The sequence below is a fragment of the Stegostoma tigrinum genome, chromosome 3 (genome assembly GCF_030684315.1).
Source record: "Stegostoma tigrinum isolate sSteTig4 chromosome 3, sSteTig4.hap1, whole genome shotgun sequence".
NCBI lineage: Eukaryota > Metazoa > Chordata > Chondrichthyes > Orectolobiformes > Stegostomatidae > Stegostoma > Stegostoma tigrinum.
The window spans coordinates 24249747-24274197 of NC_081356.1; the positions used below are offsets into that span (position 1 = coordinate 24249747).

Here is a 24451-nt window from a genome sequence, read left to right on the forward strand (position 1 = left end):
CCTGAATCTCATGTGATCCAACTACTCTAATTAGTCCACCATGCAGAACCTTACCAAAGGTTTTACTAAAGTCTAAGTAAACAACATCTGCTCCTCTGCCCTCATCAATTTTTTGGTTACTTCCTCAAAATACGCAATCAAGTTTATGAGACACAAGTTCCCTCACATAAAACCGTGCTGACAATTCCTAATCAGACCTTGCTTCTCCACATGCATGTAAATCCTATCCTTCAGAATCACCTCCAACAAACTTACCCATCTTTGATGTCAGCCTCACAGTCTGTTATTCCCATGAGTATCCTTACTGCCTTTCTTAAATTTAGACACAGAATTAGCCACGTTCCAGTCCTCCAGCACCTCACCCTTCGACGGTACAAATATTTCTGCTGGAGGACACTGACTTCCCACAACATCCTGGTCTATAGTCAATCAGGAGACCTGGGTATTTACCCACCTTTATGTTTTTGGTAATCCACCGATGACAGATGAGAAAAATATCTTGGAAGTTTGATTGAGCTCTTGAATGTTCAGCTGAACTTCTTATTGAAAGATCATGTGTTTTCCAGCAAGCTCTGCATGCATCCAAATCTCCTATGCTTGAGGTACGTTCACATGTTTAAAACCTAGCTTTTGGCTGGAAATGTCTATATGTTAGAATCTAGTGCAAAAATGAAAGTAAATAAGTTTTTTTAAATAGAGATTGGTCTGACATTGTGCATTTCACAGTAAAGGTAGAGTGGAATGAAGATCTAAGTTGCGACAAACAAACCTGGTTTGTGTAGTGATTGGAACCAGGTTGACCTAATTGGTTGTGACATCATTGACCCAGGTTAACAACCCCAATCAATCAGGAAAGACCTGGTTAACTAATATAACCAGGAGATGAGCATTCTGTGATTCAGACGACTGACTCCAGCTTGTCCTGCACAAGTAAATAAAGGGAGAACATAGAACATAGAACATAGAACATAGAACATTACAGCACAGTACAGGTCCTTTGGCCCTCGATGTTGTGCCGACCTGTCATACCAATCTCAAGCCCATCTAACCTACACTATTCCATGTACGTCCATATGCTTGTCCAATGATGACTTAAATGTACTTAAAGTTGGTGAATCTACCACTGTTGCAGGCAAAGCGTTCCATTCCCGTACTGCTCTCTGAGTAAAGAAACTACCTCTGACATCTGTCCTATATCCTTCACCCCTCAATTTAAAGCTATGCCCCCTCGTGCTCGCCATCACCATCCTCGGAAAAAGGCTCTCCCTATCCACCCTATCTAACCCTCTGATTATCTTATATGTCTCAATTAAGTCACCTCTCAACCTTCTTCTCTCTAACAAAAACAAACTCAAGTCCCTCAGCCTTTCCTCGTAAGACCTTCCCTCCATACCAGGCAACACCCTAGTAAATCTCCTCTGCACCCTTTCCAAAGCTTCCGCATCCTTCTTGTAATGCAGTGACCAGAACTGTACGCAATACTCCAAGTGCGGCCGCACCAGAATTTTGTGCAGCTTCACCATAACCTCTTGGTTCCAGAACTCGATCCCTCTATTAATAAAAGCTAAAACACTGTCTGCCTTCTTAACAGCCCTGTCAACCTGTGTGGCAACTTTCAAGGATCTATGTACATGGACACCGAGATCTCTCTGCTCATCTACACTACCAAGAATCTTACCATTAGCCCAGTACCTTGCATTCCGGTTACTCCTACCAAAGTGCATCACCTCACACTTGTCTGCATTAAACTCCATTTGCCACTCTCAGCCCAGCTCTGCAGCTTATCTATGTCTCTCTGTAACCTACAACATCCTTCGTCACTATCCACAACTCCACCGACCTTAGTGTCGTCTGCAAATTTACTAACCCATCCTTCTACGCCCGCACATCCCAGATGTCCAAGTTCTTCAAGGACCACAACTTTCCCCCCACAGTGATCGAGAACGCCCTTGACCGCGTCTCCCGTATTTCCCGCAACACATCCCTCACACCCCGCCCCCGCCACAACTGCCCAAAGAGGATCCCCCTCGTTCTCACACACCACCCCACCAACCTCCGGATACAACGCATCATCCTCCGACACTTCCGCCATCTACAATCCGACCCCACCACCCAAGACATTTTTCCATCCCCACCCCTGTCTGCTTTCCGGAGAGACCACTCTCTCCGTGACTCCCTTGTTCGCTCCACACTGCCCTCCAACCCCACCACACCCGGCACCTTCACCTGCAACCGCAGGAAATGCTACACTTGCCCCCACACCTCCTCCCTCACCCCCATCCCAGGCCCCAAGATGACTTTCCACATTAAGCAGAGGTTCACCTGCACATCTGCCAATGTGGTATACTGCATCCACTGTACCCAGTGTGGTTTCCTCTATATTGAGGAAACCAAGTGGAGGCTTGGGGACCACTTTGCAGAATACTTCCGCTCAGTTCGCAACAAACAACTGCACCTCCCAGTCGCAAACCATTTCCACTCCCCCTCCCATTCTTTAGATGACATGTCCATCATGGGCCTCCTACTGTGTCACAATGATGCCACCCGAAGGTTGCAGGAACAGCAACTCATATTCCGCCTGGGAACCCTGCAGCCATATGGTATCAATGTGGACTTCACCAGTTTCAAAATCTCCCCTTCCCCCACAGCATCCCTAAACCAGCCCAGTTCGTCCCCTCCCCCCACTGCACCACACAATCAGCCCAGCTCTTCCCCTCCACCCACTGCATCCCAAAACCAGTCCAACCTGTCTCTGCCTCCCTAACCGGTTCTTCCTCTCACCCATCCCTTCCTCCCACCCCAAGCTGCACCCCCATCTACCTACTAACCTCATCCCACCTCCTTGACCTGTCCATCTTCCCTGGACTGACCTATCCCCTCCCTACCTCCCCACCTATACTCTCTCCACCTATCTTCTTTTCTCTCCATCTTCGGTCCGCCTCCCCCTCTCTCCCTATTTATTCCAGAACCTTCACCCTATCCCCCTCTCTGATGAAGGGTCTAGGCCCGAAACGTCAGCTTTTGTGCTCCTGAGATGCTGCTGGGCCTGCTGTGTTCATCCAGCCTCACATTTTATTATCTTGGATTCTCCAGCATCTGCAGTTCCCATTATCTCTTCTACGCCCTCCTCCAGGTCATTTATAAAAATGACAAACAGCAGCGGGCCCAACATCGACCCTTGCGGTACACCATTAGTAACTGGACTCCAGGATGAACATTTCCCACCAACCATCACCTTCTGTCTTATTTCAGCAAGCCAATTTCTGATCCAAACTGCTATATCTCCCACAGCCCCATTCCTCAGCATTTTGTACAATAGCCTACTGTGGGGATCCTTATCAAAAGCCTTGCTAAAATCCATATACACCACATCAACTGGTTTACTCTCATCTACCTGTTTGGTCACCTTCTCAAAGAACTCAATAAGGTTTGTGAGGCATGACCTACCCTTCACAAAACCTTGCTGACTATCCCTCATCAATTTATTCTTTTCTAGATGATTATAAATCCTATCTCTTATAACCTTTTCCAACACTTTACCAACAACTGAGGTAAGGCTCACTGGTCTATAATTACCAGGGTTGTCTCTACTCCCCTTCTTGAACAGGGGAACCACATTTGCTATCCTCCAGTCGTCTGGCACTATTCCTATAGACAATGACGAGTTAAAGACCAATGCCAAAGGCTCGGCAATCTCCTCCCTGGCTTCCCAGAGGATCCTAGGATAAATTCCATCCGGCCGAGGGGACTTATCTATTTTCACACTCTGTAGGATTTCTAATACCTCTTCCTTGTGAACCTCAATCCCACCTAGTCTAGTAGCCTGCATCTCCGTATTCTCCTTGACAACATTGTTGTTTTCTAGAGTGGATACTGTCGAAAAATATTCATTTAGCGTTTCCTCTGACTCCACACACAACTTACCACTACTATCCTTGATTGGGCCTAATCTTACTCTCGTCATTCTTTTATTCCTTAAATACCTATAGAAAGCCTTAGGGTTTACCCTGATCCTATCCGCCAACAATTTCTCATGTCTCCTCTTGGCTCTTCTGAGCTCTCTCTTTAGGTCTTTCCTGGCTACCTTGTAACCCTCAAGCGCCCTAACTGAGACTTCACATCTCATCCTAACATAAGCCGCCTTCTTCTTGACCAGAGATTCCACTTTCTTTGTAAACCATGGCTCCCGCACTCTACAGCTTCCTCCCTGCCTAACAGGTACACACGTATCTAGGACACACAGGAGCTTTCCCTTGAATAAGCTCCACATTTCTAATGTGCCCATCCCCTGCAGTTTCCTTCCCCATCCTGTGCTCCCTAAATCTTGCCTAATCTCATCGTAATTGCCTTTCCCCCAGCTAGAACTCTTGCCCAGTGGAATATACCTATCCCTTTCCATCACTAAAGTAAACATAACAGAATTGTGATTGCTATCACCAAAGTGCTCACCTACTTCTAAATCTAACACCTGGCCAGGCTCATTACCCAGTTCCAAATCTAATGTGGCTTCGCCCCTTGTTGGCCTGTCTACATATTGTGTCAGGAAGCCCTCCTGCACACTCTGGACAAAAGCTGACCCATCTATAGTACTCGAACTGTCGTGTTCCCAGTCAATATTTGGAAAGTTGAAGCCCCCCATGATAACTACCCTGTCTCTCTCACTCCTATCGAGAATCATCTTTGCTATCCTTTCCTCTACATATCTGGAACTCTGTAGAAAACTCCCAACAGGGTCACCTCTCCTTTCCTGTTTCTAACCTCAGCCCATACTACCTCAGTTGACGAGTCCCCAAACATCCTTTCTGCAACTGTAATACTGTTCTTGATGAATAATGCTATACCTCCCCCACCTTTTACCATCTTCTGTTTTCTTACTGAAACATCTAAATCCCGAAACCTGCAACAACCATTCCTGTCCCTGCTCTATCCATGTGTCCGAAATGGCCACAACATCGAAGTCCCAGGAAACTCAGTGATGGGATAACAGCCTCTGTATTTATTTCAGCTCGATTTTCTTGATAATAAAAGTCCGTGGTTCATAAATGCTGTCTTCAAATATTGAGTGTCTTACTGGGATTGCCAAGTTTAGATGGAATTTGAAAGATGTCATAACATGATCTCCTGCACGGAACTGCACCTGTCTCTCCTGCCATTGGTCATGCAAAACGTCAGTCATTAAGATTTCTGCCTTCCCTTGACTTTAAAATGTATCCTGGTTTTGACCTTCTGAAAATCTGTGCAATCCAAGAGTGGTATAGTTTGTCATCCAAATCTGGAACAGCAGAAGTTTTGACCAAACTGATCTATCAAGGAGATCTGTCATGAGAAAACGTGTTAAACATAAATGTTAGTCGGTAAAACAAACTGTGGTATAGGACTGTACAGCATTACAGATTTCACTAAAACAAAACACATTGCTACATAATGAAACACCATCTAAGAGAAAAATTTAAGGGATTGGCCCATACATCCAATATTGATGAAGGATAAATGATGAGAACTTGAAAATTCTTTGTCTTTTGATATGAAATTCCATGTGCTAAAGGAGAGAACAACGAGCATTACCTTATCAGTTCAGTATTGCTCAGTTTTCTTTATTAAAAGACTTATAACAGCACATCCTAAATTAGATGAGGAGAAGTAGCATAATAGCTCATTCTTTGTCTTATGAACAAGCAAAGCCATCATTCTGGATAGGAATCCCCCTATTCTATCGCCAAAACAGAACAAAAACAAATTAATTGTGTAAAACAGAAGCTAATGTTTCAATGTGAGCAAAACTCAAGGTGTTATCTTCAGCTACTGTTTAGTGCATCATGTGAGAGTTAATATTTATCAATGAGTTGGTGTACGGCTGTGTTGTCTCCACACCAGAAGATTGTGAGTTCAAGTCCAACTCCAGAGACTTAAATGCTAAAATTATAATCAGTAGTATGGGAATGCTGCACTTTTTGGGGTATGATCTTTTAGATGAAACAATACACCCTCTCAGATTGAGATTAATGATCCTATGACACTATTTCACAAAAAAAGACAGACTATCTGATCACCCAGTAACATTTTATTTTCTTGTTAGTCAAAAACTACCTATCTCAGCCTCAAGAGTGTTGAATGACTCCACATCCAGTGCTGTCTGGGCAAAGGGGTTACAAAGGCTGTGGACTGTCTGAGAGAAATAATGCCTCCTCATCTCCATCTTGAGTGGAAGACTCCTTGCTTTGAAACATTTTCTTATGCATTCTAGACTGGTGCACAAGGAGAAATATCTTTACAACATTCTCCCTTTCAAGAACCTTAAGAATCTCATAAGTTTCATAAAGATCAAAGAACAAGATCAAAGAAGAATATAGCACAGGAACAGGCCCGTCAGCCCTCTAAGCCTGCGCCAGCACATCTTGCTCTTCCATACTAATGTATCCCTCTATTCCCTTCGTATTCATTTATTTGTCTAAGTGCTTCTTGAATGCTGCTATTGTGTATGCTTTCACTGCCATCTCTGGTAATAAATTCCAGGCACTCATCACTCTTTGTGTGAAAACTTGCCTTGCACATCTCTTTTAAACTTCCTGCCCCCTTGCACCTGTGTTCCCTTGTAATTGACCCCTCCACCCTGGAAAAAGGCCTCATTATTTCCAATTTGTCCATGCCATTCATAATCTTATAAACTTCTACTAGGTTGCCCATCAACCTCCTGCATTCCAGGGAAAACAAGCCAAGTCTATCCAGCCTATCTTCATAGCTAAAATTCAAAATACCAGGCAACATCCTGGTAAACCTTTTCTGTACCCATTCCAAAACATTCACATCTTTCTGGTCGTGTGGTGACCAGAACTGTAGGCAATATTCCAAATGTGGCCTCGCTAAAATTCTATAAAGTTGCTGCATAACTTGTCTATCCTTATACTCAATGCCCCATCCAATGAAAGCAAGCATGCCACAAGTCTTTTTTTTACTACCTTTATCTACCAGCGCTACCATCTTCATTATCTATGGACCTGCACATCCAGCTCCTTCTGCATAAGGGTAAGGGTACTGCCTAAGGTACTCTTAAGGGTACTGCCATTCGCGGTAAAATTTCCACCTGTACTTGACCTTGCAAAATGCATCACCTCACATTTATCTGGATGAACAATTTTTCTTCCACAAAATTTTGCTGACTGTAGTAGGATTTTCTAAGAGCCTTACTATAAAGGATTATAATAGATTCCAGAATCCTAGGGTGCTAGAAGCTTGTACTCTGCTTTCAGCCCTTCTACTTTATTGAATAGAGGAATTACACTTACTCTTTTCTGATCTGACAGGATTTTCTCAGAATCTAAAGACTTGTGGAAAGATAAAACCAACACATCTACTCTATCAGCAGGCAGATATTTTAAAATCCAGAAGTCCATTAGCAACATGAGATTTGTCAGATTTTAGTTCCAGTAATTTTCTCAGTATTCTCTCCTATGTGATTGTAATTGTTTAAATTTCCTCATGACCTTTCACATTTTGATTCATAATTATTTCCAGGATACTATTTATATCTTGTACAGGGAAGAAAGATGTAAAATATCTATTCAACTCATCTACCATTTCCTTATTTTCCATCTTTAATTCCCCATAGTCCTTTCTGGAGGACCAATGCTCACTAAATTTCTTCTTTTCCTCATTTAGTAACTGCAGAAACTTATGTTATCTATTTTTTATATTTCTAGCTAGCTTTCCCTTGTGGTCTTATTCCTCCCTCCTGAAAAATCTTTCAGTCATTCTTTTCTGTCTTTTACATTCGAACCAAATGTTTGGCCTGCCACTCATCTTTGAAGAATTTATGCTTTTACTTTCCATTTGATGCTTTCTTTTAACTTTCTTAGTTAGGTGTGTCCTTTACTTAGAATCTTTAGAACATAGAACATAGAACAGTCCGGCAAAGTACAGGCCCTTCGGCCGACGATATTGTGCCATAGCTGCTTAAATTCCCCTAATGAGGCCGACTCCACTACCTTCTCTGGCAGTGCATTCCACACCCCGACCACTCTCTCTTTATTCCCCACTAGACTGTATATTTAGGATTCTATGAACTATCTAATTAAATGCCTGCCATTTTATCTCTCCCAACCTATCCCTCAACTCAGTTTCAAAGTTCGTCCCTTTTCCCTCCTTGAACTCACTTGAGGCTTCCTTGTCCCACCCCAACACCCTTCCAACCTTCTTCTCACTCCTAAACTTGCTTGCAACCTTCTTCTACTTCCCCAACCTATAGGAGCAACCTCCTTCCCTCAACTCTCACCCTATGTCCTGGCAAATGGAATACCCAGATTTGGCAAAAGACCTTATTGGCCTCAGCAAATGACATCCCAGTAGTAGTCCCCCATCCCAAAAGCTGATGCCTGCCCTGGCAAAGACAGCCCAACCAACTTTGGCAGAAAAGCAAACCCACCAACCTCCCCACTCCTGGCCACTGGGTAAGATAGTGGAAAGATCCCATCAGATTTCACAATAGTGAATGTGACTTCTCCATTCAAGAAAGGAGAGAGACTGCTAACAGGCCTGTTGAGTTGAATATCTGTCATAGGACAAATGCTTCAATTGATTATTATCTGTTATAACAATGCTCTGAGAAAATCCTGGTGCCATCAGCCCTCTCTCGTGTCAACACTTACTTGCCTAACTTCTCACTGTTTGGGAGTTTTGTTGTGAAAGAAATAACGAGAAAGACTTGCAGTTAGGCAGTACTTTGAACAACTTGTCTTAACATGATTTACAGCCAATCACATACTTGTGAAATGCCATTACTGTTGTAATGTAGGAATCACAGCAGCCAATGTATGCAGAGCAATCGCCCACAACTAGCGATGTGGTAATGACAAGACAGTTTTATTGGCAATGATACTCATTGACCCAATGCTGGGGAACACAGAAGCAGACACTGCAGATGGTGGAAATCTAAAATAAACACTGAAGTTGCTGGAAGTGTTTAGTAGCTCTGGTAGTATCTGTGGAAAGAGAAACAGAACATCTGAAAGGTCATGGCCTGAAACATCAAATCAGTTTCTCTCTCCGCTGATGCTACCAGACCAACTGAGTATTTCCAGTGTTTCATTATTTTATGTTGGTGGGGAAAACACCCTTGTACTTTTTGTAAAAGATGCGACTAGGATTATTTTCATTCACTAGAGCAGGCAGGTAGAGCCTAAGTTTAATGCCTCAACTAGAAGATGATATATCTGACAGTGTAGTGCTCCCTCAAGACTGCATCAGATTGTCAGCGTTAATATTATTACTCAAGACCTGAATAGGAGCTCAAACGAGAACCTTATTCTTTAGAGTCCAGGGTGCCATCAACTGAGCATGCTGCAGTTTTTTCTTACATCAAAACAGGAACAACATTCCTAAGTATTCATTGACTGTAAAGTGTTTGCAATGTTCTGAGATTGTGAAAGGTATAATACAAATGTAAGCCTTTATTTTCTTTCTTAAACATTACACAACTCTGCTGCATTGTGTCACTACATTGAAAAAATTCATGGACGGATTTCAGCAAAATGAAAACAAGCATTTTTCTGTGATTAACAGCAAAGTAGTTTTCGGAACTAACTGCATAACAGCTTAGAATCAGTCAGAAACTGGGAATTATGACATGTGTGACTTACTTCCTAACTCTCCAAAGTCTTTCCACCATCTACAATGCACAAGTCAAGAGTATGATGCAATACTCCCACCTTACCCGGATGATTTCAACACCAACAATACTCAAGAACCTCAACACCATCCCAGACAAAGCAGCCTGCTTAATTGATATCACATTCACAGATTAAATATTCACACCATCAACCACCAATTCTCAGTGTCTGCACATAATCCACATAACACATTGCAACAATTTGACAATGCCCTTTCAAAACCATCTTCCAAATACATGATCTGTACTACTAAGAGACAGAGGTGCAACAGACACATAAGAAAAACTTTGCCTGCAGATTCCTCTCTTGAGTCTCACACAACCCTAACTTGTAGATATATTACTATTTCTTCACTACCTCTGAGTCTAGAAGCCTTTAACTGATAGTAGTGTCGATGGACCTACGCCATATGGATCCAAGAAGGTAGCTGACCATCACCTTTTTATGGATAGGAGATGTGATAGTGTCATAATAAAATCAGTGGACCAATAACCAGAGTCCCAGGCTAATTCTGTGGGAACATGCATTTTCACCATAGCAGGTGGTGAAATTTGAGTTGGGTTTAAATTAAAAATCTGGAATTAAATACAAATCTAAAGGTGACCGCAAAACTATTGTCACCTTTTAATGAAACCTGGATCAGCTTGCCTAGCGTGACTCACATGTGGCTCCAAACCCACACATATGGTTGTCTCTTTAATGCTCTCTGAAATGGACTGAGACACTGAAAACAACAGTGGCAAACTCTGTCAACCCTGAAAGGTCCTCCTGACTTACAAATTAAGTATTTTGCTAACATTGGAAAAGCTGACCCACAGAATGGTCAAACTTAACATAATTGTGCTTGTGCAGTTAAACCTTACAGAAAATGTTCCAGATAACAAAGTGTGAAGCTGGATGAACACAGCAGGCCAAGCAGCATCTCAGGAGCACAAAAGCTGATGTTTCGGGCCTAGACCCTTCATCAGAGCTCTCTGATGAAGGGTCTAGACCCAAAATGTCAGCTTTTGTGCTCCTGAGATGCTGCTTGGCCTGCTGTGTTCATCCAGCTTCACACTTTGTTATGTCGGATTTTCCAGCATCTGCAGTTCCCATTATATCTGAGAAAATATTCCAGATATCACTGTCACCATCCCTGGATATGTGTTGTCCTTCTGGCCAAACAGACCCAACAAAGATGGCAGCACAGTGATGTACCGATGGGAGACAGTTACCCTGAGAATGCAAGAGTCTTCAAATTTGACTCCTGACTCCATGAAATCACATAATGTCAAGTCAAATGAAGAAAAGAAAGTGTCCTGTTGTTTAGTAGCTAAATTCAAACTAGAGTCAATGGAAATTGGAGGATACATCCATTCGTTGGAGCCAAGCCTAGCTCAAATAAACGTGGTTGTAGTTGTTAGAGATTGATCATCTCAGTCCAAATTCTGAAAGCAGATGTCAACATTATCAATGATGGCAGTGCATTAAGCAGCTGCCATGTGTCTTAAAGGGAAGGGTGGTCTTAGGACGTCTCTGCAGGATTTTCTTAGGACCATGTCCTAGACCCCATCATCTTCAGCAACTTCATCAATAACTTTTCTTTCATCATAAGATCCAAAGTAAGGGTGTTCTTTGATGATTGCATAATGCTCAACATCATATGCAATATTGAAGCAGTCCTTGTCCATACAAAGCATAATCTACACGGCTTGCAGCTATAAACGGCCAGTCATATCTGTTCCACACAGATGTCAGGCAATGACTTTCTCAAACAAAAGAGACGCTTACCATCTAACCTTGACATTCAATGACATCATTATCATTGATATGCCACTATTAATATTCTTGGGGGTTACCATAGAACTGATCAAGCCACAAGCTAAAGTACATGTCAGAGGCATGCAACACACCTCCTGATTCTCAAAGCCTATCCACTGTCCACAAGGCAGAATTCAGAAATGTGATGGTACACTGTTCACTTGCCCGAATGGGTGCATCTTCTACAACACTCAAGATGCTCAACACCGTCCAAGACAAAGCAGCTCATTTATTGAAACACCATCCACAATCCGAGTATTCAATGTTAGCTGTGTGTATCACCTACAAGATGCATTGTATCACTCACTCTAACTCACCAAAACCCTTGAAAAAGTACCTTACAAGTTCATGATCATTACCATTTAGCAAGACAAAGTGCTTGCATGAGTGGAACCTGCAAGTTCCTCCTGAAGCCTCATTCAGATTTGGAACTGTATCATCATTCCTTTATTGTTGCTGAGTTAAAATCCTTGAACTCCCAAACTGCAGTGTAGGCATGCCTACATCCTCAGGACTGTGATGTTTTAGAGAGGCAGTTCATCGCCACCTTTTCAAGTGCGTTTAGCGATGGGCAAGATTCTGACCTTGCCAGTGATCCTCGCCTCCTTTCAATAGATTATAAAAATCAGAGCATGTCCATCAACAGTTAAGTTTATTATTTTATTTTACATAAAATATGTTATATTACATCTGAAATAAAAATACGATTTATGATCTTGCAGAGACTGATAATTAAAAAAAACTCAAACTTCAGTGAATGGTTGAAAGGATCACATGATAAGATTTCATATTCCATGACTTTTCTTGTAATGTACAAACTAAAACAAAAGTGACAAATAGCACATACAACATAGAACAGTACAGCACAGTACAGGTCCTTCGGCCCACGATGTTGTGCCGAACTTTTACCCTAAACCTAAGGTCTAACTAACGTTCACTGCTACCTTATACTATCATCCACATGCCTATCTAACAGCTGCTTAAATGCCCCTAATGAGGCCGGCTCTACTACCCTCTCCAGCAATGTATTCCATGCCCCTACCACTCTCTGAGTAAAGAACTTACCTCTGATGTCTCCCCTATATCTACCTCCACTCACTTTAAAACTATGCCCCCTCGTAATAGCTACCTCCACCAAAGGAAGAAGTCTCTGGCTGTCCACTCTATCTATACCTCTGATCATCAGCAACATTTGCTGTTCAAACCAAATGGAAGCATTGGTTATAATCTAAAATTGTTGACCTTAATGTTGGGTCTGAAAGGCAGTCAAGTGCATGATCAACAGATGAGCTGTTGTTTGTCAAACTTCTGTTGACTCATTTATTACTGTATTCCAAGTTATATTACTGAAGACTTATAGACATTGCTAACTCTGGAAAAGGCATTAAGCATTGCAAGTCTTAAACTGGCACAGCATTCCACTTGTCTGGGGCCATCTAAAGCTGTCAACATGTTCATAAATTCCTGCTCTCCTACAGGTCTGTTATGTTCCTTGGACATGAATATTTACTTGAAAAAGGAGAGAACTTTCTTTACAGTATACTAGTAGGGAACTGAAGATGGCAAGAAGTTCTTCTCGAGTAAAATCAATGAGCTTAAATCATGACAAGTGATGTCTGTTTGTTGGGCACTGCAGATCCTGCTTGTGTCACTGCATAGCTGACAGGTTGTGTGTTTATACTTGTAGCCAGAAATGCACTATCCGCCATCTTGAATAAGGACATACAAAAGGCATTCAGCAACCCCCCCCCCCCCCGCCCGAAATTGTAGGCTTGGAATGTATATATAAATAAATAGCTGAACAATTACTCCTGATCTCTGCTGCAATTCTTTGTTTTCCCAAAACAGTCATACGCAAGTCTGAGAGAACCACTTCTAAATAGCGCCAAGCAAACAGTTAGATGCTCATCACAATTGCCCTCTCTCCTGGTCTCAAGATTCCTGACTACAATGCCTTAGCAAATCTTGATCTCGCAAACACAAGATAATCCCACTCCCAATATTCTACCTGTCATCGTTCCCAGACAATAGCTTTTAAACCTCAGACTTGCCTTTCCAACCATGCACTCACTGCTCCAAAGACCTCAAGCCCGAGTTGAGTTTCTTAACACTTCTGCAGCCACTATTGAGGCTCCTCTGGCCTCATCATTTGTGTGTTGTGAGGATGCAGAGGGTGATAATAGTGGTGTGGGAAATGTACACATGATCAAAGTCCAGTAAACATAACCCTTGCAAACTTCTAAACTTGTGCAAGGCAGACAACATCTAGCAGTTACTCACCTAATCCCCCAAGATTTTTGGGCTCACTTTGTTCGTTCCGATAAAACTTGTTTTCAAAAAATCACTTTCACTGCTTTTCTATTGGTGTTTCTCCTTCAAACATGATATTGGCAGGACCAGAACTGCCTGAATGTGCAGAATTATTTTAAGGTTTAAAATGTTATGGCCTCAACAAGCCAACAAAAAGGGACACTGTCTCTTCAAAAATGCATGAAGCAGACCAAGCAGTGTGCATGAAATGACTGCTTACAGATTTCAGCATTCACTGTCAGGGTCTTGTCTAATTTAAAGAAACATACAATATGATATAATGTTACAAAGTAGCTTGTAAAACTATACAGGCAAGAGTATTGGTTCCTTTTTAGGCACTGCATGGAAGAGGGTTATGTAAAAAATGTTTTAATTAAATAGTCTTTTATTGTATCTTATTAATTTTAACACTCCTCCCTTTCTCCAATTCTGTTGTTCACTCCATAATATTTTTGAATCATATATGATAATGCTACATATTGAAAGAAATGTGACATTTATGCAAATTTGTTCTGTAATGAAAGCATTTGAAAAAACTGCTGCTCTTTTCATAATAATTATTCATTTAAAACTGGGCCTTTAGGGCTCAGAAACATCAGGTTCAGATTAGTGTAATTTTTTTTGCTGCAGTAGAATTCTCTAAAGATAATGTGTGAGTAGGATAAACTTTATTTAAAAGTGCCAGCCATTTATAGGTGCGCGTAGGTTATTTGAAAACTATGAAGCCTCGCTGAATAAGCTTCGTATATGTTAAGGGAAAAGTTGAAGTGTTTTTTTATTCCACAGGCACTCGTATACTGAAATAAATTTAGAAATATAACTTTTTTGTACCAAACCTCACTGAATAATTAAAACTTCAATTAATTGCTGTGATCTGGAATGCATGGACTGAAATTGTGGAAGAAATAGATTCAGTAGTCACTTTCAAAAGACAATTGGATAAGTACTTGAAGGGGAAACATTTGCAAGGGATGTAGAGAAAGTGGGGGTCACTGTATCTAATTGGGAGCTCTTTCCACAGGCACAGTGAACTGAGTGGCTCCTCCTGCAAGATTCTTTGATTCTATTTAGTGGTAAGGTGTAGCAACTTACCATAAATGTGCATGCTACTACCCCAGTAATCAATAAATAGACAGACTTTATTAAAATCCAATTAGTAAGTTGGTAGAAGGTGGAATTTATTGAGTAGTAGGCACAGTGCACCTGCTTCATGAATTTAGTCGGTTATTCAGTGGATCTTTTGTGTCCTTTTGGGAACACTACAAATAGGCCTGGAAATTGTTGTTGAGACTCAAACTGGCCCAAAAAATCTTGTTTCACTTCATACTCTAGAATAAACTTTAAAAATGGTTGAACAATTTAAAAGTTTGTAAATTTTAGCATTTTCTGCTACTTCACTGTTCCTCTCAATCCTATTTCTTTGCTACGGTCAACAAAGTGAAAGGGGATTAAAGGGTTATTAGTCTAAAGTGTCTGGTCTTTGCTGCACTGAAATCTGCTTGATGACTTGCAGTAATAGTCTGGAGTTCTGCCATTTATCCTGATGTCCAGATCCCTTAGGTCAATCAGTGGCTGTGTTCTGGATAGACACTGGAATAAACTCTCTCATCTCACCAGGAAGGGCAGCCAAACAACTGAGACCTGTTTCTGTGTATCTCACACAAATAATTCAGAGGACTATGTTGTAGGGTAGGTTGGGGGTTGGTAGTCCTGGAAAGTGATGCAGACTGATAGATACCAGTACTCGTTGGAATCTGCTAACTTTTTTGGTTAGCTCCCCCAGGTTAATCCATGTGACAGCTCAGTCTCCGCACACCTCCTCTTGGCATGTAGAAAACAGGCCAGTGACGACACACTGTATTAGCTAATCAAAGTTAATAATAGATTGCTCTTTCATTAACGCTTTCGGTGCTGAATGTAATTGGTTACTTGTGACGGCTTGTCGTAAGCTTTCCCTGTACTTCATAAATGTCAGATATTATAATGTAGCAATGGAAAATGGTGAGTCCTTAAGGGAAATTCCGTGAGCCTCATATTCTGTGACATCTGCCAGAATGCTCAAAGGGTTCATTAGTTTTACAGTGTGACCTTAAAACTTTCCTCATAACAGTTGGAGTATTGTCACAGCATCAAAGTTAAACATCTTTGCCAACATTCTTATTTGGATTATTCAGCTTAAATTTTGCTTAAATTTCAATCTTTATTTCAGCAATTCCAAAATTACCAGCACCTCTCCAATGCTTTCTTCTTGCTTGTGAACTTTTAGAAATATTTCCCACTCTCGAGGTTGACTTGTTTGTGAATGGTTGCTATATAACTGGCGACTCTGTATTTTGTTTGAATTTCCTGTTAATCTCATTATAATCAAAGCTGTTAAAATAATGCAATTTTTTTGTCAATTGTACCTCTCCATCTAACTTACTGTTACTGTCTGTCTGTTCATGTCAGTACAATATTTAAAAGCAAAGAGATGAGTACAGTTATTTAATAATTTTTGAATTTGAATGAAATTATGTCATTCATACATTTCTTTAATACTTGGGTCCCTATGATTTGTAATATCTCTTGCACATATTGTACAGTGAAAAGGACACTCAGGACTATGAGGGCTAATGTGCCATTTGCCACCACTTCTGTTGCACGGCAGGATAACTAATGCAATGAAGAGCAGATGATGAGGGTTCAGTTGTGACTTTGCTGTGAAGTATATTCCATATAAGGGCATAAGTAATATTGAGAAATGACTGATTCCTGTTGTCACAATATTCCCTCTCATATTGGCACAGTTTTGTTTTTACACTATCGATATTGCATATTCTACACGACCACATTCTCTTAGTGTTTATTTCCATGCACAGGGTTCATTTAGTAGTGATATTGACAACATTTTTTTCCTCTACAATTTGAGAAAGCAAGACTTCAACTCAACTGGATTGTTTTATTAGGTGGGGTTGCTATTATTCTTAAAATGTTATTCTGGAAGTAACAAATATTTGTCAGACATTAAGAAAGATCGGGGAGCAGAGGACATTTAGTACAAATATACCAGGGATCCAGGAATTTAATTATGTGGAGAAACTGAAAAGCTGATGTCGTTCATCTCATAGCAGTGAAGGAAGATTTGATAGAGGAGTTTAAAAAAAGTTTTGATAATGTAAATAGTTTCCATTGACAAGAGAGCTAGTAACCTGAGGATGCACTCAGCATATTGACAGAAAAAACCATTGGAGACACAAAGGGAATTATTTTAATGCAATAGTCATTATGATATGAATGAAATGCCAGAAAGGACAGTGGAAATGGATTCAGTGGTAACTTTGAAAAGGAGATTGGATAATTATTTAAAAATGAAATGAAAAACACAAGGCTCTGGGGGGCGAGCAGATGAGTAAAACTAACTAGGTAAATCTTTCAAAGAATACCACAGACATGATGGGCTGCATAATCTCCTTTTAATTTTGTAAAATTGGATGATTCTCTGAAATTTGTCAATTCTGCTTTGTATAGATTGCACTTCCCACGCCCCCCCCCCCCCCCGCCTTCCCAAAGCCTATCCATCATCTACAAGGCAAAGTCCGGAGTGTGATGGAATACTCCCCACTTGCCTGGATGGGTGCAGCTCCAACAACACTCAAGCGGATTGACACCATCCAGGGCAAAGCAAATGACTTGATTGGCACCACATCCACTCCCTCCACCATCAATGCTCAGTCACCGTAGTGTGTACTATCTACAAGAAGTATTGCAGAAATTCACCACAGATCCTTAGACAGCACCTTCCAAACCCACAACCACTTCCATCTATAAGAACAAGGGCAGCAGACAGATGGAAACATTGAGGCCTGCAAGTACCCCTCCAACCCGATGGCCATCCTGACTTGAAAATACATCACCATTTCTTTATTGTCACTGGGTCAAAATCCTGGAATTATCTCCATAATTGCATTGTGGGACTACCTACAACACATCAATTACAGTGGTTCAAGAAGGCAGCTCACTGCCACCTTCTCAAGAGCAGCTAGCAATGGGCAATAAATGCTGTCCCAGCCTGCAATGCCCATGTCCCATGAATGAACAGAAAGTTTCTGAATCTGCTGTTTTTGGTTCACTCCCTCTGTTCAGTTGCACAAGTGCAGGCTCTCTGAGCACTGTTTAACCTGCTATTAGTAATGTTTTCCCAGCCAGACAACAATGTTTGAGAAGGATTTTTTTGTGTGAAATATTTTTATATCATCAAGTTTGACATGAAAATGAAGTTTCGTTTATTTATTTGATTATTTCATAGAGGGATGGGAATAAAAGGAGTGTTTGGAACATTGTAGGTGCTGAATCTGGATTTGTACACTCAAGATTGCCCAAGATACTTCAAAGTCAAGAGATGTGGGGAATTTGACTCTTCATTGCCTGGTAGTCATTCCCTCTTTGCAAGTTGAAGGCTTGGATCTGATATGTTTGTAAACATATTTTATGTCAATATACAAGGATTGAAATTAAAACAAAAATGCCACACCACACTGTTATTTCTGATTGTATTTGAGTGGATAGCAAGAAAAGATGGAACCAATTAATTGGGAAGATATGGAGAAAAGATGCAACTGACTAATTGGGAGCGCTAATAATATCATTTCCAGCAAGCTGTCTTAATGTGGATGACAGCACAGATCAGTGGAAGAAAGATGAATTTATATTTATACAGTGCCTTTCATAATATAATATCATTCCTCAGCACTTTACAGTGAAGGTAACATCTTGAAGCATAGAAAATGCGCAAGCCAATTTCTGCACAGCAATGTCCTGCAAACTACAATGTAGTTAGGGTCAGACCATCTATTACCACGATATTGATTGGGATCTAATTATTGATCAGGACTCAAGGGAGAACCTCCCTAGTCCGGGCCTTGCACTGCGAGTCAGTGATCCCTGACAGCGTACGGCAGTTGAACCACAAACCATTCTAATGTGTACAGGGCAGCACACTGAAAGGCAAACAATCGCGTACCCCTGGAATGGAAAATGGATACAGTTATACTATTTCTGACAGCGCAACAAAACTGCCCCTTTCCATCTCCTTTCATCAGAGCTTTTGTGACTGCCACTGGGGACATGTCCGGTTTCACACCCTGGAGTAACGGTGATGATGAAATAGTTTTCTGAAAGTGGTTGAAAGCGAGTGATGAAATGTTGCGTGGGCTCAAGAGGGCGATTAAAAAACAGCAAGATTTTTGGCGAGCAAGCATTGAAAGGGTTAAAATGGGAAGATCGGGGTGGCGGGGGAGGGCGAAGACCGACATTTATCCAGCTACATTATTTATATTGCGCCTCAAAGATCCTTGTGCCTCAGTGGCTAACACGCAACTGATTTCACGGTCAAATAATAGTTAGTGAAATAATGTTTCCTGAAAATGTACAGACGTGAAGAATACGTGAAGAATTTACTTGGTTTGTTCTAAATACAGAAACGAAAATTTCCCTTGCCCCCCCCCCCCCCACAACTTTGCCTTCGAGGTGATCTGATAATCATGTGTATTGGAATGGGCTATGCATTGTTGGTCACTAACAGTGACAGTTCTGTCCCATTCCCAGCAGCATCCAGTGTCACATGAAGGAGCACTGATCTCTAACCCAGTTCCCTGCGAGCCGCTTACTTAGAGAGACAATACCCCACTCTGCAGACACAGTCTGGCTATCTTCCAGTTTTCTTTTAAAAATTGGACATTTTTATCTTCATGCATTTTTAAGGTCCCACACCAAACATTTACTTAACTGTGGGCTAAAAGTTCTGTTGTTTTTGAAATATTTCAAATAATTTCTGAAATAGAGTGCTAAATTTTCTATCATAATCGTAATTAGCAAAAATTTCCTGCCAATGATCAGGCTTTCCATTTAATATGTAATCAGGATTGGCAGATTAAAGGGCGATCGGAAGAAAACACTAGTCTCTTGCTAACTTTGAATCGAAGGAGTTGTTTGATAAGTTGTCTGTTTGGGGAGTATGATGCTTTCATTCTGATTCTAAAAACCGAGAAACAAATTGGAAATGTTTATTTCTTAAGTCTTACTTAGAAAAATACAAGCGCGAGTTACGAATTACTCCTGGAAAATAATCTTGAGTACTGTCAGAACTAGAACATAAACAGTAAATGCCAGAAGGAGAGTTTTGGCAGGACAATGTTGCAGGCATCAGAGCAAGGGTTGATTTTTCACAGTCTGGCTGAGAGATATTACAATCGATGAACAGATTTTTTTAACATTAAAAACCTTGTTAAAAAACATCAATTTTTAAAATGTTTCTGCGCTCACGTTAACAAGAAAACTAAACTGTCTTAAAAATATCGATTTCATGAGACTGTAGAATCTGTACGAACACACAAACAAGACAGAAATCATGTTCACCGCGACACAAACGTGATCTGTGAATATTTTACACGGTAAATACGGTACAGTGACAGGGGAGGTTCAGGCTTGGTTTGGATACCGAGTACAAACTGCCTATTCCCGCTTCTCTCTAAATCCACATTGTCCGATATAAACTGAAGTTATCCCAGGATATTAACGTCAGCTAAGTAGTCTCATTCTTTTTTGTAAAACGCGACAGAAAATTATCTCAGTCGCAGCTGTTTGCTCTGTTCATTTCACGTGTTTTTTTTAAAATAACTGTATAGACACACAATACACTTCCGTTGTCTGTAGCTCATAATCTCATCCGGTGCTACCAAATATTATATTGGCGGCCTGTTATTTTGGATGTATGGCGTAGTTTTCAGGTAAACTGGCCCCGTGTTGTTTCTTTCTGAGTGTGCGAAATGGAAAGCAGGTTCTGGTTTCAAAGCTTATAAGCTCAGTAGTGGCTTTGTGTATGTATAGAAAAAAAAAGTGTTGGAGGATTTACAGATAACAGTTTGGATGATGTAAAGCTTGGAGATTCGTACACATTCTTGTGTGACAAATTGCAGCTTGCCTCTGGAAAGATTCAGACAGAGTCATCGTCAGTGTCTGGGTTACTCTGTCTGTTTATGTCCACACTATAGCAAAGTTAGCAGAAGCAACCAAAAGACAGCACAGGAACACCTCTCTATCCTGAAGATCTTGTCAGTAGCTTACTGTTGAACGCTCTTGGTTAGGAAGCCTGGAACTGGATGTATTAGTTAGTCAGCCTAATAATCCCTGCACAGACTCTATTGATTTTTCTAAGGGCAAGTTTATGAAGTAAATAAACTTGGAGTTGGTATCTTAATAAACTGCTTTGCTCAGCCTGTCACATTTAGTTATGGGGCTGTGGTGTTTAAGAAAAGGCTCATTCTAATACAGAATGTTCACAGCAGGGGTCCAAATTAGCCCTTTGTTTGGGAATGCTGGCTCACTTCAGCTTACTTTGAGAGCATTCCTACGTTTTATCCTAATGAGTTGCAACACTGATAATGTGGCTGATGATCTTCCATTGATTTCACTATCACTTGCTTGTCTGGTAATTGATCCGTTGCTGAGCTTCCTAGTTAATTATATCGGCTTTGACATGGCCCCAGTCTAGGGGGAATTTCAAGTCTTGCAGAATAACAGTTTTAATAAAGGAGTCTATTACTGCAGGTGCTGCTACTGCTACTGCAGGCTGTCTAGGCTGGGAGGATTGCGGGACAGAGGAGGAGAGGGAGAGCTAGAGCGTGCTATTGGCAGTGTCCTTTAGCCTCTCACAAATAACAGCCATTAGTGGGAAGGTCAGAAGCAGAGTATACAGCTTGACTGGAGAACTGAGTGCCACTTCAGAAATCAAGAGGCTAGCTAATTTTTAAAGGGAGATAGAACAAGGGAGTGGAGATTTGAGAGTGCGGCTACTGTGTGGCATTATTGATCACACAACGAAAAAAATCCATCTATGAGATCTTTTCTTGGAGCAAAGGTGGACATTGGTGCAATAATCCTGGGATATTTATTTTACTTTTGATGTGTGCTTTGTATTTATTTTCTAAATCAGTGTTTTCTGCTTTGGCGCTTTTTAATCTAATGGCAGTGAATTGAATGTAGTCAAGAGTGCATAGAGAGGGAAAGTTTGTCGGAAAGCTTTTAGGGAGAAAGGAGGGGGATGTGCACTTGTGTCACTATTGTGTACATTTGTTCATTATTTCTTATTGACACACTAATGACACAGAGCTGTCATACAAGGGCTTTCTACTGTACCAAAAGGTGAGGTTCCATTATCACCTCCAAGCTTTAAAGAAGCAAAGGATTGTCAGAAAATGCCACAGATTTTTTTTTCCTTTCTGATCTCTAAATTCCTAAATTGTTCAGCTCCGAGTTGCTGAATGTAATTTCCTCACACACCACCAGCAACCACCCCCCCCCCCGCCACTTCCCCAGCCTGTGTGGAATTGCCACAGGATGTCATTCTGTGCCTGCCAGTAATGCTAGAGCTTTGAGTTCTTTGCGCTGTTATCCAATGACATCTAGTCACTGGGAGGGTGAGCTGATGGTCAGGTCTCATCTGTGTTGCCTGCACACCTGACTGGCAGCTGTTAAGCTGTACAGGGTGTGCTGTGGGAGTCGCAGTCTATGCATAAATGATCGGGGTATCTGTTCAGAAGGTGCGAAAGGAGCACTGACCCCCCCTCCCCTCCCCCCACCAAAGGAAAGCAGAGTTGCAGGCAGATTCTTCACTGCACATCTTGGTACTGACAGCCAAGAGGCTTGAAAACTCACCAATAATTTGCAGTCAGGACGGCAGAAGGGAATGTGAGAGAGAGAGAGAGAGAGAGAGAGAGAGAGGGGAAAGGCAGTGAGAGAGTGTATGTATGTGTGTGTGAGTCAGAGCAAGCGACTTCACTTTAAGAGACTTAAGTCCCAACTACTCCATGCAGTTCAGCACAACAGCAGCATCCACAGAGCCTGGTTTCATGGGGACATGGCAGAACTCCGAGACTAACCTGCTCTTCAGAATGGCCCAACAGGTGAGTTTGATTTAAATACTTTCCTTGCATGTTTTTGTTTCCTTTTTCTTCCCAATTTGTTTTACTCACAGTCAGCTGTTGTGTTGTTTATTTTGGTGTTGATTCATGCCATTTTATTATCACTGAGAAACCGTGTTGCTGTGACTGGATTGTGCATGCATGCCCTCATTACCTCTCTGCCTAGCTTGAAGAAGAAAATAAAAGTGCAGCGGGAGCCAGTTGCTGTAAAAGTTTCAGATAGAGAGTTCCGGCAAGGCTTGCGGTTGAGTGGAGTTGATTGTACCTCAAGTGCTTCTAATAAACAGAGCACCGTGTCCTCTCTCTCCCCCGACTGACAGACCTCGGCTGAAACTGATAGTAGGTTGAGGGGCCTCTCAGAGTTCTTTAATTGGCTTCATGTGGTAGAATGCAGCTTTATGTACTGTGGTTAGGGTCGGCGTGTTGAACTGCAATCCATGCCAGAGTTCAGCAGTGGGATCATTAGTATCTTGTGCGGAGACAGTTTCAATTCTTAGGTCTCTCTCTCTCTCTCTCTCTCTCTCCCCCCGCCATTCTCTTTCTACTCTCTTATCATCTCTCCCTCTCTGTCTCTCTCTCTCTTGTCCTCGCAATATTTTGGCTTTCCCCCCAGTGCTCTGTCTGCACTAGGGGCCGCTTTACAAGCAGCTGAGACTTGGCAAGCTCCTTCTGATGGGAGAGCAGAAATCTTGTTGCAGGGCCAGTAATAACTGATAATTAATCACAGAAGCGGGTGTCTCAGTACCAGGCACTCACTGATACGTGCCCTGCCTGCTCCCTGGTCTTCTTGCAAAATTGTTTGGCTCCACTGAATGAAAGCAATAGTTTTTTTTTGGACGCTGCTCAAACAAGGGCAGGGAGGTTCAAGCCCAACCTTTCGAAAGGGTTGTTCCTCTCTTCTAGTGTTCTGACATGTGGAATTCTTGCCTAGTTTGGTCATTAGGAATCTAACAGACAGCCTGGGAGTGAAGATGCTCATTGCAGATTCACATTGATCTTGCCCACAACAAATAAAAATACTACTAATAACACCTAATAAATTTAGACTCCAATTTTTAACTGTTCAGCACTCCATGTCTATTTTAAAGCAAAACTCTTTACTATTTTGGATGTATTGATTTAAAGCAGGTGAATTTTGTTTCCTGTAGAGGGACCCCAGTTACTGCTTATAGAAGCGCACACCCTGTGCTGCCTTTCTTATGCTACTCAAGACAGACTCTACCTTCCATTCAATCTGCCTCTCGGTAGATTGATTTTTTTTGTAGGGGATATTTACTCATTGGGTGGATTGCTTCCCTTTTAAGAGGCAAGGAACAGGTACAATGGGAAGGAGAGGAAAAATCCCTTCCAAGCTCTGTAGATGGTTTGCTCAAACTGCTTTTTGTGTGCTGTGATGTTAATCCCCATTCTGAGACTTGCGGGTATGCATCATTATCCTTCCAGTCAATATAAGTTCACATTAGAAGGGAAGCTCTCATGTAGTTAAAGCAAATGGAACAGATGTGACAACATTCTGCAAAGTGTTATTAAGTAATATAGTGATCTGCAGGTAGAGATGTACAGTTGGGGTTCTGTCTTCAATGTTTTGTGGATGGCCTTTGTTTGAGATCAATAGCATTATCAGTGCCATGAAAAAAATGAGTGATCCTATAAACGATTAATCTTTTTTTCAAAATAACATGATAAACTGGGAACTGAAAGCAGCATGTTTGAACCACTGGC

The 24451-nt window shown here is 41.4% G+C and overlaps 1 protein-coding gene across 4 annotated transcripts in view; it reads left to right on the forward strand.

Moving 5' to 3' along the window:
* The window catches only part of bnc2 (basonuclin zinc finger protein 2), a 550876-nt gene that overhangs the window by 164641 nt on the left and 361784 nt on the right, over window positions 1-24451 (forward strand). For 2 of the 4 annotated variants that reach the window (XM_048528056.2, XM_048528057.2), the window contains exon 1: window positions 22213-22711. The exons of the other annotated variants lie outside the window; for them this stretch is intronic. In XM_048528056.2, coding sequence (XP_048384013.1) covers window positions 22616-22711 — 96 coding nt within the window. In that variant the 5' untranslated portion in view covers window positions 22213-22615. Of the gene's footprint in view, window positions 1-22212; window positions 22712-24451 lie in introns of those variants that run through there. 4 annotated transcript variants of the gene reach the window in all.